This window comes from Stylophora pistillata, chromosome 3 (genome assembly GCF_964205215.1).
Source record: "Stylophora pistillata chromosome 3, jaStyPist1.2, whole genome shotgun sequence".
Lineage (NCBI taxonomy): Eukaryota > Metazoa > Cnidaria > Anthozoa > Scleractinia > Pocilloporidae > Stylophora > Stylophora pistillata.
In genome coordinates this window covers 46,405,965-46,424,086 of record NC_142521.1, presented here as the reverse complement: position 1 = coordinate 46,424,086, position 18,122 = coordinate 46,405,965, and the positions used below count along the sequence as shown (strand labels likewise).

Below are 18,122 nucleotides of genomic sequence, written 5' to 3'. Positions count from 1 at the left end.
AACCTTCTGTGGTAAATACACAAGGTGTAACAGTACAGTTATATAAAGAGGTAGGATATGGGTGAAAGAGACAATTTACGAATATTTATAATCGGCACAAAAGACGAAATATTTAATTGAAGACAAACCTACTTACTAATGCAAGTTGCTTTGTGTCCTGCAGTTCTCTTTAAAAAAAACTCCCCTGGAAGGTTTCTAATATTTGTAGTTCTATAAATTACACTGCGACTCGTCAGACATCTCCCGTATCTTGGGAATGAGACTTTTCAGGATTCTTCTCTCCAAAGCAGAGGTTATAATCTTAACATAACAGGTTAGCTTGTTGACTCACTCTTGCATTTACACTTTTTAATCCCAAAAATAAGCTCATAACAGTGTGGAAAAGTTGTTTCCTTTAAATTTTTTGGAAGCTCCAAAGGATGCATCCTCGATGGCTCTCGCCTTTAAGCATGACAACAAATTGGTCAGTCCGCGTTTGAAAGAGCGGCGTAAACAAATTCTCTCAAGTATTAGCCAAGATTTCAGACTATGCCTTTAGTATCTTCAAACATTGAATCGCGTACGGCTTTAGTTGTTATTTTGGCGTATTTATAAGCAACTTTCGTGTTTATTATAGAATTTCTCACCACAAAATTCTTAAATGACGAAATTTACCTTAAATTTTCGCCTGCAACAATTTTGAAACGTTGAAACATCCGAAAAATTGATAACGTAAAGGGCCAGAGTGCCAATATTGTAATACCATCAAGATGTTTAATCTATTACAACTGAGTATTATATTCTTATTCAGCAGTATTTAAATATGATATCAATAGGCATGGGTTTTTTGATGATGTTGGAGATGTGAGGAAGCGACGGATTAAAAGTAGTTATAAATGGAATACGGTTAGGTTTTTTTACGTCTTTAGTTTGTAAGGTGAGTGTGCGGGAGATGTCAGCGGCGCGTTGTATTTATTTGGTGACGAATTTGTGGCTGTAACCTCGTTTGAGAAGGTATGAGGTAAGTTGAGCGGCGCGAGTCTCAAAAGCTTTATCTGTAGAACAGATACGTCGTAGGCGGAGTGCTAAACTGAACGGAATGGCTTTTTTGGTATGTAATGGATGGCAAGAAGAGTGCAATAGATACATATGTTTGTCTGTGGGTTTGGTATAGAGGTCAGTTGAGATATCACCGTCGGTGGTTAAAGAGACACTTACGTAAAGGAAGCCACATTAGTGGAAGAGTGTGAGCTGGTGAATTTGATGGTGGGGTGGATATGGTTAAGATAATGGACGAAAATTTTTAGGTTATCTAAACCTTCGGTCCAGACCATAAAGATATCGTCGATGTATCTAAACCATGTGTGGGGTTTACATGGGGCATTTTTCAAAGCGTTAGCTTCGAATAGACCCAGAAAAGGGTTAGCGAAAGAAAGGGCCGTTTTGGTACCCATGGCTGTGCCGTGAACTTGGAGGTAATGAGCATCATTAAAAGTAAAATTGTTTATGGTAAGAACCATACGAATGAGGTCACAAAGTGTGACGGTAGGAATAGGGGTATTGCAGGAGGTACACAGAAAATGGTCACAAGCATTAATACCTTCGTTATGTGGGATATTGGTGCAGAGGGATGAAAACACTGGCATCTACTGCAGTCTTCTAACCGCTGCAAAAAAGCTTTTCCTCAACTGCCAGTTGTCGCCTTCAGACGCTCCCCCAACCTTCGCGACACATTAGTAACAGCCAAACTCCCCTCTAATTCTACCACTTCCCATCCTCAACTCCCCCCCGGCTCTTTCCGTTGTGGTAGAAACTGCGCTACTTACCCCTACATCTCTGACGGTCTTACTAACTAGACCTTTTTTTCTACCGGCGAAACACGTCCCATTAAATCTCACTTGACCTGTGACACTAAAAACCTTATCTACTTAATTCAGTGTAACCGCTGTAACTCACAATACATAGGAGAAACTAAACGACGTTTAAGAGACCGTTTTAATGAACACCGCCGTACCATTGATAAACCTAACTCTAAATCTAAACCTACTACAGCGGCAGAACACTTCATTTCCTCTCCTAACCACTCTGCTCACGACATGGAGCTAATCGCCATCGAAAAATTGTTTTCCAAGAGAGACTCGATACGCAAGGCCAGGGAAGCTTTTTTCATTTCAAGAGGCAATACTATTTATCCAGATGGCCTCAACGCTCGCGAAGAAATGTATTAGTTTCTAGTTATTTATCCAATTTACCTTACAACATTTCTATTTTTGCTCACTATTTCTATTTTTATTGTTATCTCATTGTCAATCAAATTAGTTTTACATATTTCCGCGGTTGCATCATACAGCTATCTATGAAGCATCACCTCAATTCTCTGTTAATTCCCATTGCACCTGAAGAAGGCTGGTTTGGCCAGCCGAAATATAGTGCTCCGTCTTAAAATTTACTTATCTACGTTGTATCGGTCTTGCCTCTATATTTATATTTCATATTCGTTATTTTGGGCCGATCAGATCAACGCTGATCCAACGCACAAGAGTAGTAGTATCGTCCACGGTTGCCTGCTGAACATTTCACACTTATTCCTATTCCAAACAATTTCATGAGACTTTCGAAATGAACAACAAAGTACTTGAAAAACAATCGCTCCTCGAGAAGACAAACCCAGAAACGACTAGCGGTGGCGATTATTGTCTGAGAAGTAAGCGCTATCATAATGGTCAAGGGCAAATCACCAAAAAAAGGGAAACTATATGTGGTCTTGCATCACATGACAAAACAAGGTTTACAAGACTCGCATCAGGACCTCACGATAATTTGACAACCCTAAACAATTCGCAGACTCTTTACCAATACTAGTAGTTCATACTAATACTAATTACTTTCTTGGCTCAGTATTTTTCGGTTTTTTTCGTCTTCTCTATACCCAAATTGTCACTTTCTTCTCTTACAAATGTCATGTCATATTAGTTTCTTTTCATTCATCTTTTTTTCATCATTATTATTTTCATTGTCGTCATTACTATCATCATTATCATTAGCATCGCTAATTTCGTCTTTCACGATCTTTTTCAGCGAAAATTCTTTGTTATATCGATTTGCTATAATCATTAATTTTTTCATTTAAGCGTTCGTTGACTTGTTTATTCTTTATCTGCAGAGAAGGATGAGCACGCAAGATCTCTTCTCCAACCTATTTTTCTTTGTATTGATACAACAGAGGATCGCCGCGACTGATAGAATCTTGACCTGCGGTAAGTTACATGACTCCAGTGTGCTCAAACGAATCAGAGCCAACTACTTTAGTTACTGAGAACCATATGGGCAGTGCCGGAAAACCGCAATGCAATAATCCTAGAGGACTGAACTTTGAAAATTTACCGTCGTCATATTATTGAAAGTAAGACGATAAGTAGATAACAAACAAACAAGCAAACAAACAGACAGACAAGCTTTAATATCACTTGTCACGTCAAGTGTATATTCGGAGATCTATAAATGATTTCTTAAAAAATTATTTTTCGTTATTATCTTAATTATAATCATTGTATCAAATAGTAGTACTCTCCTAAATAATTCTTTTCTTGCTCAATTTTAAACAGGATTTATTAGTGGACAAACTGATGAGTTTCATGCATTGAACTCAGTCTTCAGTTATTTCTCCGGCTTGAAAAATGTTTCAGTGGTTTTAAAAGAATTCAACATTTCAGAAGTTGCAGAACTGTTTGGTGAAGGTAACATGACTCCATATTTGGTCATGTCTGGGTTTTTATGTTATTGAAAAGTTTTGCAGCCAAATAATTCAAGCTTCCTTTTCTACTACAACTACTTCAGCATCAAACGTCATCACACTTATCGAGGGAGGTGTAGCAACCACTTCCGCTTGTGCACTCTCTACAATGACCGGCATTCCTCTCATCCGTCTCTATGGTAACATTGCACCCCTGGACCAATGTGAAAAAGAAATCCGCATGTCAGCAGGATACAGAGATTATGCCCAAGCCACACTTGACATACTGGAAAAGTACGGATGGAAAAATATTGTACTTGTCAATGAAGGTAATAAAGGTCAATTTCATGGATTCCATATGATTATGTCTTTGCTCCTTTCAATGTTTTGCAAACAACATCTGTTATCTTTTGACAGATTCGAGGCGTGTTCACTCTGAAAAATCGTTATAAATTACCTTTCACTGAAAGTACGCATCGATAACTTTCAGGCCCGTGAAAAAAATTGTATCCCCCAAAGGGTCTTTTGATGGGTCTTATAGCCTTTTAGGTGTAATAGGTCGTTGATTTTGGTGCTTATTGTTTGATATTGTTTAAGAGCGTCGAGTGCACGAGGCTGGACATTTTCTAACTAAATCACGGAAATTACCGCTGATCGTTAATCTAGTTCAGCTTTCTGGGCGCGACAAAAACGAAAAACCGACTGAACCAGCCCACAGAGTAATAGAACAAGTACGGAAGTTTGATGCCCAAGTTATTGTACTCTACTTGGAAAACAAAAACATCGAGCAATTACTGCAACAGGTAAGAATTAGGTCTTTGTTGTCTTTTAAGTCTACATTGCTTCACCAACGCAAATTCCATAATAGCTCATTTGAATCTGTGTCTTATCCTGTGACAGAGGCCTTGTCAGCACGAAAAGACATATGTATGGATCATTCAAGGACAGGTTTGACTTTGGAACTTGCTAAAAGCATTTCAAAAGTAAAGAAAGAATTGCTATTTTAATTTACAATTGGTAATATAGATAATCCAGGTTCTCTTGCCAATCATATTCCAAGGCTGCAGCCTACCGCAGGTAGAAATGTCAACTATGGAATTCACCCGGGTTAATTTTCCACTAAATTTAGAAACTGCATGGAACAATTCAGCTTTTATCAGCGAGCTACTTAGTATTCAGTATTTTATTCGTTACATTGAAAGGTGCCCTTGAATTTCACTTGGTATCAAAATGTGGTGATAGTTTTAAAGTTGCCGCATGCCGAGACTTCACTCGTTGATGAAATAAAACATGCTGTTGGACATAACTTTTCAGGATTCATCAACGAGGTAAGCTTTCTTTCTTTGGAACGCTTCCAGTTTTTGTTTTAATAAATTTCTTTGTTTATTTGTTTTACACTGGGCTATTTCTCTGCTATATAATTTGGATATATCAACAAAGTTGAAATGGTAAATTGGCCACCATAATGATTACAAAAGCTGACGTTTCGAGCGTTAGCCCTTCGCTTCGACGAAGGGCTAACGCTCGAAACGTCAGCTTTTGTAATCATTACGGTGGCCAATTTACCATTTCAACTTTGTTGATATATCCAAATTATTTCGTTACTCCCACCGACGCAGCCCCAAACAGTTTCTTTCGAAACTATCGGCCTTTATTTCTCTGCTACACTGTTATACCCTTCGGAATGAGATACAAGAGGCTTTGAATTAATCTATTCAGAACCAAATTTCTCAAGACAAACGCAAAGGTGATTTTTGTATGGTTTTTAAACCATATACTCTAAGTACGTATCAGCTTTCTATACAACGACCTCTATAATTTCTCGACCTAACAGTGAAGCATTGTTGTGATCTCTTCACCTTTTGACACATCACCAGTAAAAGTTAAGGACATTGTTCTCGCTATAACCTCAGGAACTAGTTGCTGTTATTCATGATGCCGTGCAAATCATCCAGGAAGCAGCGAATACCGAACCTTGTTCGTCGACTTATGATTCTGATATTCGTCTCGAAGATAGGAACACAATGTTGACATGCATCAGAAAGGTGAGCAAATTTTGCCTCCACAGACATTCTCATTGAATTCTTAGGTTATATCAGCTAAAAAGGACAAATGAGTTCATCAAAACGTTTTCTTTTTAATCTGGGTGCCTAGATCTATTCTTGGTAGTAAAAAAAATAAACGGCGCTCATTTTTATTTCTCTTTCCGAAGGGGGATTGTGGCAATAAAATCCAAGAGTCCCACTACCCCAAACAAAATTGCGTGCGTACAGCTGAATTATGTTAACATATTTCCCAATGAAACAGGTGATCCTCCACGGTATGACTGGACTTCTCCAATTTACCGAGAATGGGACACGGAAATTAATTGAACTGGAAATTTTAAACCTTAGAAACAATTCCTATAGGAAGGTAGGTGTCTCTTATCTACTCTACGATAACTTCATAGGTATTTTCATTAATTAATTAATGAAAACTTTGATTTCTTTTCATTGTCAAGCAACTGCAAAATTATTAATTTTTTTTTACTTTCTTCTGTTTTACTTTAACTGTAATGTTTTATTTCTATTCAAATATTTTCGCGTTTTTGCTTGAGATTAGATAAAAATTACGAAACGTCAGTAGCTATTTATTTCTTGCCCGTAAGCGCGTTGATTTTTTTAGATAACTCTGGTAGTTAGTTCATTGCAACTTAGTCAGTCGTTTCCTTAGTGTTAGTTGGCGCCGTGTTCCTTTTGTTTACTGAAAGTTTTACTGCCATACCTGATTAGCTGAAAATTGTAAATTCGTTTACATTTCATTTCGTTTTTTGTCGAATCCCATCTACAAATCCTTCCATCTAAATAGACGTCGATCTGGCAAATAATGGAACAACATGTGTCTTCACTTTGTGGCGTTCAACGTGTAATATTTATCTACGCCCACCGTACTCCTGAGCTTTGAGCTTCCTATTCGAAGTAGCTGAGATTTATAAAGCAAAATCTATTTTGTAGGTTGGTACGTGGAATTCAACCAAAGGTGCTGTTATGACTGGAAATATCAAACGTAACATGGATAGCCCGTTATCAAAAACAACTCTGGAGGGAAGAAAGCTTCGAATCGTTGTTTTATTGGTAATGAGCCTCAAACACAAGTAATCATATTTATGAGTGGTTTATATACCGAGGAATAATTTACCACAATTTGCCTATCAAACTCCAAAAGCATAGTAGCAGTTTCATGAGTGCCTGTGGAAACTTGACGTCCTTAATAAACAGGCTTGCAATGACGAAGAAAATTGATGGCTTGCAAAATTGGCTTTCTAGAGGGAGAAAGAGGGTATTTCTTTCATTCAATATTTTTACTCTCTATCTGTATCTGTGTTTCTTGTAATTGTTCATATACCTAGTCCACGTTTTATTGCATTACACAGTATCTTCATTTTGCTTGTCATGTGGGTCGTGAATTTCCATTCCTTCTGAGTTAAACTGGATGACACTGTCTTGTAAATACATATCAGAGAGAGGTTAAAAGGGACCTCGCAAACGCGATCTTAACTTATGCTGTGTAAACATATTTGTAAAGATTAAGACACTCACACAGAAAATAAATCGAACTTCACAAACTTATAAGCCAGGTAGACAGTCTTGGTGACAATGTGTTAATTAGAAGCCTAATTATTGCTATTACGTAACTGAATTTTCATCATCAACGGCAACAGAGGCAGAAGATATATTACACTTTCAAAAACGATTGTCGTCTAATATTTTCGCCGCCAGGAAACTCCCTACGTTATGAAAAAGAGAAAGAACGATGGCGAGTTATTCTATGAAGGATACTGCATTGACTTCCTTAATGAGCTTGCAAGAAATCACAAATTTACCTATGAGATCTACATCTCTCCAGACGGCAAATATGGCGCTGAAATGGAAGACGGAACTTGGAATGGGGCTATTGGTGAGATTATAAATGAGGTATGCTGTAAAATTTCCCACCAACCTCACTTCTCTGATAGGTCATAATTATTATTGGAAAGCAAGACAATATAGACAATATTTACTTGGAATGGGGCTATTGGTGAGATTATCAATGAGGTATGCTGTAGAATTTCCCACCAACCTCACTTCTCTGATAGGTCATATTATTGGAAAGCAAGACAATATAGACAATATAGACCTAAAATTAGGAATTGTAAGACTCGGCTGTGGTGGAAAGTTACCTAAACTTGTCCTCAGTTAGGTCCACGAAGCCAAATAATAAAATGATGGTATGGAAGGAATTGGTCCGGATTTCCGACATTTCGCCTCACGCCCATACACACAGTTATTAAGAGAATGGCAGAAACTGCTGATTTGGACGTGCTACAATTACAATTAATCTGTCTTTTGTTTGAAGCTTTCCTGCTAAAAGCCCTGATATATCATTTTTTCAAAATGTGTATTCGATATTACACAGAATGCAAAGATTATATTTGGTGTGGGAGAAAGATCCATGCGAGCAGTGGAGTTGAAAGGTGTGGTTCATTAAGAGAGAGATACTCCTAAGAGAACAGTAATAAATATCAAATTAAATAGGCTGTTCTTTTCTTATCTCAAAGCGAGCGGATATGGCTCTTGCCTCCCTCACAGTGACAGAAAGGCGAGAGGAGGTTGTGGATTTCAGCGTTCCCTTTATGCACCTCACCTCAGATATATTATTGAGGAAGGCATCTTCGAAAGAAAAATATGAGCTTCTGCAGTTTATGGATCCGTTTGATAATCAAGTCTGGTTCGCTAACTTGGCCACCCTGGTGATCAGCTCTATTGCTGTCTTTGTAATAAACTATTACAGTCCTTATGGATATAAAGATGATAATGGCAGAGGGACGTCCAAGGAGTTTACCTTTTTCAACAGTGTATGGTTTGCTTTAGCTTGCATGCTACAACAAGGAGGAGATAATACACCAAAAAGCCTCTCAGGTGGAGTAAAAAGATATCCAAGGGATTACTTAAACGCGATGGTATTCTGGTTCACAACCATATTACTATTGTGTTACCTAAAAATTACTAGACTTTATTTCACGACCCAAGACAGTGCCCAAGCATCAAAAGGCTAGAAAAGACTCTCGTATTATCTTTCAATTCATCACAATTACCTTTATGAAAGAACTGAGAGTAAGTCATCGATTGCCATATGTTATGACAAGCCTTCCTGAAATCCACATATTTTTTATCAAATAATCCTTAGGTCGTATACTTACTGGTTGCTACTGGTTCTGCATACTGATCTGTATCTCGACATATACTGCTAATCTGGCAGCATTTTTCACGGTGAAGAACGCGGTGCATCCTATTCAAAACCTGGGAGAGCTCACAGAATCATCTTACTCTATAGCAGTGCTTAACTCATCCAGTACGTCAGAGTTTTTCAAGGCTAGTGACTACGAAACACACAAAAAGATCTGGCGTAAAATTGAAGCAGATGGCACACTGGTTAAAACCATTTCACAGGGTGTTCAATGGGTGAGAGAAAAAGAACAGTTCGCGCTTATAACTGACGGTCCTTCCCTCAGAAAGATTGTCAGCAAGCCACCTTGTGACTTGGAAGTAGGTAAATACTGAATTAATAGTTGGCAGTTTTATGGAGGCTTTGTGAGTACGTTCATTAATAATAACTGTCGCTGATTGTAAATAACATAAAAACAACACTGAGGCAAAAACATTAATGGAACAATAAAAATAAGTAGCAAATCCAAACAGTATGCGAGGAGTTTTATAACTCCACACAGTTTTCCATCGATATCTATAGCTAATTGCTGCGATTGGTCCGACGAAATGTTTTGAACAGGCATGCACATCACACCTTATACGTTGAACTTGTGTCTAGTGACATTGCATTAAACGGACACCCAGTATTAAGCAGTCGGTTGTCAAAGTCCCGAACCTGTTTCCCCTTAATCACAATAGTTTTCTCCTCTGTTGAGCGGTCGTAAAAACCTTTGAGTGAGTCCTAACGGACTGTTTATATTACATTCCGCATAATGTTGAACGGTCACTTAAGCGGAACCAGTCAAAACTAGGAATGATCTTTCAAACAAAATTTAATCTATGTTATTCTCCCGAAATTTGTTTTAAATAGTATTTTTAAACGTGTTATTGTACCTTAGGTAGTCAATTATGGCATAGAATGGCGTTTTTATCGTGTTTTTATATTACCCTTATACCGAGGAACCTTTATTAACCGGTCAACTTGTATTAAGCGGTCACCCCGCCATTCCCCGTGGGTGATCGCTTAGTTCAAGTTTGACTTTATACATAATGTAAAAGCATCTGTTTTTTATCCACAGTGCCAGGTTTAAGCACAGCTGAAGGATTCGCGCTGGCCTTCCACGCCAACGATCCCCACGTGAATAACTTCAGTCTGATCATTCTGCGCTTACACGAAAACGATTTTCTCGCCAGCTTGGAACGGAAATGGTGGGAAAGCGAAAATAGCTGTTCAATGAAAGAAGAAACATGTGAGATATATTATTTTGATAGGACCTTCGCTGCTTTCTGGGATTTACAGAAACTGTGGTTTTAAAAAATGTCCTTCCGTTAGTCTCGTTATAGCTTTGAGTTAGGTTCCAATTGTCTTGTTTCCAAGCTTCTGATTCTTAAGAAAGTCCGCGGCCAAAGGAGAAATCGAAATTACGCAGTTAAAGATGGTCCTCAATCTCGAGAATTTAGTTCGTTTTATCTTAATCCCAATCCTAATCGAGAGAGAAAAAGTCTCGCGAAATTGATTGACTTCACAAATTGGCACAATAAGATTTTTAAGGTTATCAAGTAGAATTGTCTTGAACTGGTATGAGCACTTAAGTTGAAAATGGCTTTTGAACAAATTCAACTATTTGCAACAAAAAACCGCAAAGGTGTATATGGAATCGATAAATCACTTAGTATATGTATGGAATTTTATAGCGTTTATTTAGGTTCAAGAAGACCGTGTCTCTTTTTTTTTTCGATTTTCAGCACTGTCTCGTAAGCAAATTGGTCTAAATAGTATGTTGGGTGTGTACTTGGTCCTGTTCGTTGGAATGGGGATTGCTTTCCTGACCTTGCTTGCCGAAATTTACTGGAAAAGAAGAGCTAAACAAGGTGTGTGTCAACCAATCAGCGACTGTTCTACTGTCTCTATTATTCAAATGGCTGTGATTGATTAGATTCATAATAAAAAGAATGCAGTAATAAGCCATAAATTATGTTTCCCTGGATGAAATTGTTTGTTTAATGCGCATATTTTAAGAAGTAAATAGCTCACATTCTCCTTCCTTTCATTCCACAGGGCACAGCTTCGTTCCGTGAAAATTCGGCGCTCAAGACGTGCTCGACTGACTATTTTGTGTCAAAGTATTCGATTACAAACTAAGTAAACTGAGAGTCGAAGGTTGTATCCTTCGATCGTTGGTGCTTTTTTTTTACTTTTTAATGAAGTTTCCATATAGTAAATTCAAGAAAACACAAGAAGTGAGGTTAAAAGAAAGGAAAGAGGGATTTTCCTCGGGGTCAGACTCAAAGTTTATCTGCAGAATTCTAACAACTCTTTCATCCAATTTCATATCTAAATTGTTAAGTATGACCTGGGAGAGTCCAAGGAAAATAAATATCGTAATGAGCAATGAAGTATGAACTTACGCTTCGAAACTCAAGTTGTAATAAATCAATACTAATTCATAACTAAAGTAAAAGCTAAGACGAGTGGTCATTCACCTCGTGTGACTGGCAATTTAAGTAAAGTCTGTGTGAATGCCACGACAGGGTACTGGTGGATATTTACGGAGCCGTGGATTAAAATGGTGAGATAATAAAGCAGGAAAACCATGATTTTAAATCATTTTTTCCTAGAATGATTGCAGTATTTTCAGATGCAAATCCTGCGCAGTTGCTCGGAGATGAATTTCAAAAGATGTTCGGAGTTTTAGTAACCAATCAGAACACGCCTTTAAAACTATCCACGGCGGTTTAAAATATACCAAACTAAAATTGTTTATTTTCTGCATATTTATATTTCTTTGCAATTCTCTTATTCACCAGTTGATTTTCTTTCATAGTCTTTGTTGGGGTCTCAAGATGAAAATTTTAATACACACTCCTCCTTGAGACCTCCTGGTGTTTTTTTTTGTTTTGTTTTTTTTTTTTAGCGGGAACCCATACTTATAAAACCAACAAACCAAAATGATTTCATTTATTCGCCGATTTCAGTTTCGTACTTTAAAATTTCCTCTTCTTTATGAAATTCTCCCTAAAACACTAAAATTTCATTGTGTGCGCCATCTAAGAGAAAAAAATTAAGGTTTAACAATTTTCCTTGAATTCGCTGAATCAATTTCCTAGTGTCGAATAAAACAGTATTGTCCACCTGACCGAACTCATCTCGTTCCACTACCTCTTGCTGCTGATGTTGCATGTATCTCTAAATTAAAACCGAACGTAGCAGTCCTCCCACATTCAAAGCGTTGCTATGGAATTGACTTCAGAAAATGATATTAACACTTTACCTCGATGAAACGGCAGGTTAATTGTCGTTTCTAAATAATTCATTTCAACGTTGCAAGTGGCTTCTTACGCAGTTACGTTTTTAGGGAGTAGCTAGTCATGTGATTGAACTTATCGCCGTAAAATCTAAAAACTAGATCGAGGAAAACCTTTAAAATATGTTGCATACATTTTATTTAAAAAAAAAAAGAGCTACTACTTTCGAAAGACTTCACTTGATCATGATTTTCCGACTAGGAAGTTGAAACGTCTGAAAAATTAATATCGCACCGAACCACAGCGCCAATATTGTAATGCCATCAGGATGTATCATTTATGACAAATTAGTCTTTTATTGCGACAGCAGAAAATACGCACCTCGTTGGCTATCTGAACTAACGAACAAACAGATCACAAGTTAATTACAAGAGAAGACGCACCCCGTTGGCTATCTGAACTAGCGAATAAACAGGGGACAAGTTAAATTAGTATAAACAACTTTTTAAATATGCCAAAATATCTCAGGTTGTGTTCCACTCTACTCAACTAGAAATTGAGTAGATTAGATCATTAAACCAGTATTTCATTGCTAATCACACAGGTTTTTTAAGGTCAGAAATTATGAAAGGCTGAAGCTGCTATGGTAAACACTGCATGCTGCATGCATGTATGCGCTTCCTGTGTAATCAAACTTTCATTTAGAAGATATTGCGGCTATGCCATAGATTTCATCCCAACTAAAGGCCCAAGCGTGAGAAACTTCCGTGGTAAATACACAAGGTGTAACAGTACAGTTATATAAAGAGGTAGGATATGGGTGAAAGAGACAATTTACGAATATTTATAATCGGCACAAAAGACGAAATATTTAATTGAAGACAAACCTACTTACTAATGCAAGTTGCTTTGTGTCCTGCAGTTCTCTTTAAAAAACTCCCCTGGAAGGTTTCTAATATTTTTAGTTCTATAAATTACACTGCGACTCGTCAGACATCTCCCGTATCTTGGGAATGAGACTTCTCAGGATTCTTCTCTCTAAAGCAGAGGTTGTAATCTTAACATAAAAGGTTAGTTTGTTGACTCACTCTTGCATTTACACTTTTTAATCCCAAGAATAAGCTCATAACAGTGGGGAAAAGTTATTTCCTTTATATTTTTTGGAGGCTCCAAAGGATGCATCCTCGATGGATCTCGCCTTTAAGCATGACAACAAATTGGTCAGTCCGCGTTTGAAAGAGCGGCGAAAACAAATTCTCTCAAGTGTTGGCCAAGATTTCAGACTATGCCTTTAGTACCTTCAAACATTGAATCGCGTACGGCTTTAGTTGGTATTTTGGCGTATTTATAAGCAACTTTCGTGTTTATTATAGAATTTCTCACCACAAATTCTTAAATGACGAAATTTACCTTAAATTTTCGCCTGCAACAATTTTGAAACGTTGAAACATCCGAATGATTGATAACGTAGAGGGCCAGAGTGCCAATATTGTAGTACCATAAAGAGGTATAATCTATGACAACTGAGTATTATATTCTTATTCATCAGTATTTAAATATTATATCAACAGGCATGGGTGGGCTTACGGGAAAACTGACCTTGGCAGAAGGAACGCAGTTTAGAGCACTAAGGGACCTATCCGCGCTGACAAAATCATAGGACAAATTTTGTCTCGACAAATTTTTGTCGCCTCTGTTGCATCCGCATTGAAAATGTCGAAGCTGTTAAATCTGTCAAATTCGGTTAACAGCCAAAAATAACACCGATACTTTATTTTACTGTAATTCGATTCAATTTAGCTTTTCCTTTCCCTTTGCTTTGAGTGGGCACTTCTGGATCTTGTGCCGCATCTACTGCTTCAATGTTGGACTGATAAAGTGCCGACCGGAAAATCACTCCACCATTGTATCTTGCCCCGGCTGCATCCAGCGCCTGACCTGCTCATAAGACTGGCCGCTATAATTTGCCTATGGATTCAAACTCCAATTAACAGGATTCATCAAAAGTTGTTTGAAGTTGTAAAATCCGGGAGCGCAACGAAAGACGCAATATTTTGGTGAACTAAACTCAGTTCAGTTACCATCCTGGTGGTGGCGTTTACAAAAATATGATCGAGAAGATTATTACGGTTTTGTTTATTTTGTCTATTTTGTAAAGAGGAAATTTTTTTAAACGGTGCGTTTGAAAATTTGTCCGTTTGGGACCAAAATTTTTCAAGTCGCGGCAACCCATCCGTACTTGTAAAGTGTTGGTGATAAAAGAAAATTTGTCTAAATAAACAATTTTGTCGCTAGTACGGATAGGCCCTAACCCAAGCAATTTCACGAGACTGTCGTAATGAACAACAAAGCACGCGAAAAACAATATCACTCCTGGAGAAGCCAAACCCAGACACGACCAGCCGTGGCGATTATTGTCTGAGAAATAAGCGTTATCATAACGGTCAAGGACAAATCACTAAAAAGGAAAAATATATGTGGTTTTGCATCACATGAAAAAACGAGGCTTACGAGACTCGCACCAGGACCTCACGATAATTTGACAACCCAATTCGCAAACTCTTTACCACTACTACTAGTTCATAACAATACTAATTACTTTCTTGGCTCAGTATTTTTCAGTTTTTTTTCTTCTTCTCTGTTCCCAAATCTTCTCTTTCTTCCGTCAAAAATATCATGTCTTGCTAGTTCATTTCAATCATCTTTGTTTTCGTTATTATTATTTTCATTATCGTCATTGATATTATCATTATCATTACCATCGCTAATTTCGTCTTTCACGATCTTTTTCAGCGAAAATTCCTTGTTATATTGTTTTTCTCTAAGCATTGATTTATTTATCTCAGCATTCTTTGATTCGTTTATTCTTTATCTAGAGAGAAGGATGAGGACACAAGATCTCTTCTCCAACCTATTTTTGTTTGTATTAATACAACATAGAATCGCCGCCACTAATAGAATCTTGACCTGCGGTAAGTTACATCACTGCATTGCGTTCAAACGAATCAGAGTCAACTACTTTAGTTACTGAGAACCATATGGCCAGTGCCAGAAAACCGCAATGCAATGATCCTAGAGGACTGAACTTTGAAAATTTACCCTCGCCATATTATTAAAAGTCAGACGATAAGTAAAAAACAAACAAACAAACAAACAAACAGATAAACTTTAATATCACTTGTCACACGTCACTTGTATAGTCGGAGGTCTATAAATGATATCAAAAATTCTCTTTCGTTATTATCATAATTATAATCATTGCATTAAATAGTATTACTCGCCTAAATAACTATTTCGGATATATCAACAAAGTTGAAATGGTAAATTGGCCACCGTAACGATTACAAAAGCTGACGTTTCGAGCGTTAGCCTCTCGTCGGAGCGTTAGCCCTTCGTCGGAGCGTTAGCCCTTCGTCGGAGCGTTAGCCCTTCGTCGGAGCGTTAGCCCTTCGTCGGAGCGTTAGCCCTTCGTCGGAGCGTTAGCCCTTCGTCGGAGCGTTAGCCCTTCGTCGGAGCGTTAGCCCTTCGTCATTCGCTCCGACGAAGGGCTAACGCTCGAAACGTCAGCCTTTGTAATCGTTACGGTGGCCAATTTACCATTTCAACTTTGTTGATATATCCAAATTATTTCCTTACCCCTACCGACGCAGCCCCAAACAGTTTCTTTAGAGACTATCAGCCTTTAAATAATTATTTTCTTGCGCAATTTCAAACAGGATTTATTAATGGACGTTCTGATGAGTTTCATGCATTAAACTCAGTCTTCAGTTATTTCTCTGGCTCGGATAATGTTACAGCAGTTTTGAAAGAATTCAAAATTTCTGAAGCTGCAGCCCTATTTGGTGAAGGTAAGATGTTAAGGACGATTTTCCCAACTTTAGAAAATAGTTAAATAAATAAATAAATAATCAGTTTGTTTAACCCTTTGGTAGTGTTAAACACTAAATTACAAGCTAAGGGAGACAATAAAATTCACTCAATTCTAACCAGAAGACATTACACTTGGCATAACACGACAAAAACAATTAAGCCCTAATGTAACTGTGATGAGTAACAAACTTACTAAGGCGGTCTGTTCTGAAGAAGCGGAATTGAGAACAGGAAAAACCGGATCTCAACCCGTACCCATGAGCGACATTCGTGGGGTGTGGCAGCAGGTGTGTAAGGAAGCCGGACTCCTTGATGTTAGATATAAAACGCCTGCAAGCCTCATCACGGCGCGCCAACAGAGTAGGCAAGCCACAGCTCACGAGTGCAGACTCATAAGAGCAATCTGGAAATATGATTCTCAGTGTGAGACATCTGAACGCTTTCCATCAACTGAACCAGACCGGCGGGTAACGCGGCCCACACCGAAGATACAAATTCTAAAATGGGGCTTACCAGGCTACAATAAACCTGAATAACATCTTTTGGTGGGAGGCCTGATTTCCTTAAAACTCGTAACGCATAGAGCCGCTTGTGACAGATGGACACCGAGTAACTTATAAGATAACACCTGCTCAATCACACTGCCTGACATCTGTAAGGGGGGTAGATCTGAGGGCTTGTACTGTAAGAAATCTAGGAGTACTTCTTTGCATTTGGATGGGTTTAGCTTCATACCATGACTACTGGCATATAATTCAACAAATATTCCTCGCTACAAAGGGCAACATGCTGGTTGAACATCTAGGAATAATCTATAAGACTGACATATTATCTACATAGTTTACTCTAGTTTTGCAGTCCTTCACTAGACTATTGACGAGGACTGGGAATAACAGAGGGGCTAGTCTTGTCCCCTGAGGAATACCGCCCCTTGGAATAACGCTGTTGGAGAGAGCACAACCAATTTTGACTCGTTGACGATTCGATCAGACTGTATCAACGACGATTTCTTGTTTTAATATTCTTACGACGATGTTACAAGTGACCTAGCGATGCGACGACTAGTGGAAAAACTAACACCTAAAAACATAACGAGTCTCGAATAACGAATCAATATGCAAATGATACTGACGCACTACGTGACAACTGTAACGCAACAAAAGTCTCTTAAGATGAACTCGTCCTTTTTTGGTCATACCTTGTTCTTTTACTGATATACTCTACCACCAACTAATTCATAATTCCTATTCTACCACATTCACTTCAGCATCAAACGTCATTACACTCATCGAGGGAGGTGCAGCAGCCACTTCCGCTTGCACACTGTCTACATTGACCGGCATCCCTCTCATCCGTCTCTATGGTAACATTATTGGACCCCAAGACCAATGTAAAAAATCAATACAGATGTCAGCAGGATACAAAGATTATGCCCATGCCACACTTGAAATATTGAAAAACTACGGGTGGAAAAATGTTGTTGTTGTTTATGAAGGTAACTCATTTTCAGATAAATATTCCCCACATAATTATGTCCAAACGTTGCAGGTGGCCAGCAAACAACATCTATTTACCTTGACAGACTCGAATCATATGAACTCTCAAAGCTACCAATACTTTTCTCCATTGTAAGAATACCTCCAATACTCTAAGGCTCATTCAAGATTGGTCTTGCAGCTTGCTAGTTGTGATATTTCAATGATTTTTGTGCTTATTTGTATGTTATTGTTTAGAGCTCCGAGTCCACGAAGCTGGAAATTTTTTAACAGTTTCGCGGAAGTTTCCGCTGATCATTAATTTAGTTCAGCTTTCTGAAGGAGAAAAAAACGAAGAAGCGACAGAACCAGCGTACAGAGTGATAGAACAAGTACAGAAATTTGATCCCGAAGTTATTGTACTTTACTTGGAAGATAAAAACATCGAGCAAATATTACAACAGGTAATAATTGATAATAAATGTCACTTTTCTTGTTTTGTTTGAAATCTTCTTTGTTTGACGGTCGCAACTACCATAGAATCTAATTTTGAATCCGTGTATTATCCTGTGACAGAAGCCTTGTCAACACGAA

The 18,122-nt window shown here is 38.0% G+C and overlaps 2 protein-coding genes across 5 annotated transcripts in view; both read left to right on the top strand.

The window, feature by feature from the left end:
* The first annotated feature begins 182 nt into the window (after positions 1-182).
* LOC148736438 (glutamate receptor 2-like) lies at positions 183-11,764 on the top strand. The gene is made up of 16 exons (XM_088755344.1): positions 183-313; positions 3,143-3,236; positions 3,585-3,716; positions 3,817-4,041; positions 4,310-4,515; positions 4,613-4,660; positions 4,915-5,040; positions 5,626-5,757; positions 6,020-6,124; positions 6,706-6,825; positions 7,471-7,665; positions 8,289-8,649; positions 8,918-9,280; positions 10,017-10,187; positions 10,684-10,809; positions 10,997-11,764. The coding sequence occupies exons 2-16, from the start codon at positions 3,149-3,151 to the stop codon at positions 11,014-11,016; spliced, it is 2,418 nt and encodes an 805-aa protein (XP_088611470.1). The 5' UTR covers positions 183-313; positions 3,143-3,148; the 3' UTR covers positions 11,017-11,764.
* A 1,367-nt stretch (positions 11,765-13,131) lies between these two features.
* The window catches only part of LOC148736437 (glutamate receptor 3-like), a 20,770-nt gene continuing 15,779 nt past the window's right edge, over positions 13,132-18,122 (top strand). For 3 of the 4 annotated variants that reach the window (XM_088752301.1, XM_088752303.1, XM_088752304.1), the window contains exons 1-6: positions 13,132-13,253; positions 15,060-15,155; positions 15,900-16,031; positions 17,321-17,548; positions 17,787-17,992; positions 18,105-18,122. The exon at positions 18,105-18,122 is cut by the window's right edge and continues 30 nt beyond it. In XM_088752301.1, the coding sequence (XP_088608427.1) occupies positions 15,068-15,155; positions 15,900-16,031; positions 17,321-17,548; positions 17,787-17,992; positions 18,105-18,122 (672 nt within the window). In that variant the 5' untranslated portion in view covers positions 13,132-13,253; positions 15,060-15,067. Of the gene's footprint in view, positions 13,254-13,770; positions 15,156-15,899; positions 16,032-17,320; positions 17,549-17,786; positions 17,993-18,104 lie in introns of those variants that run through there. The other variant, XM_088752302.1, reaches the window with a different exon arrangement.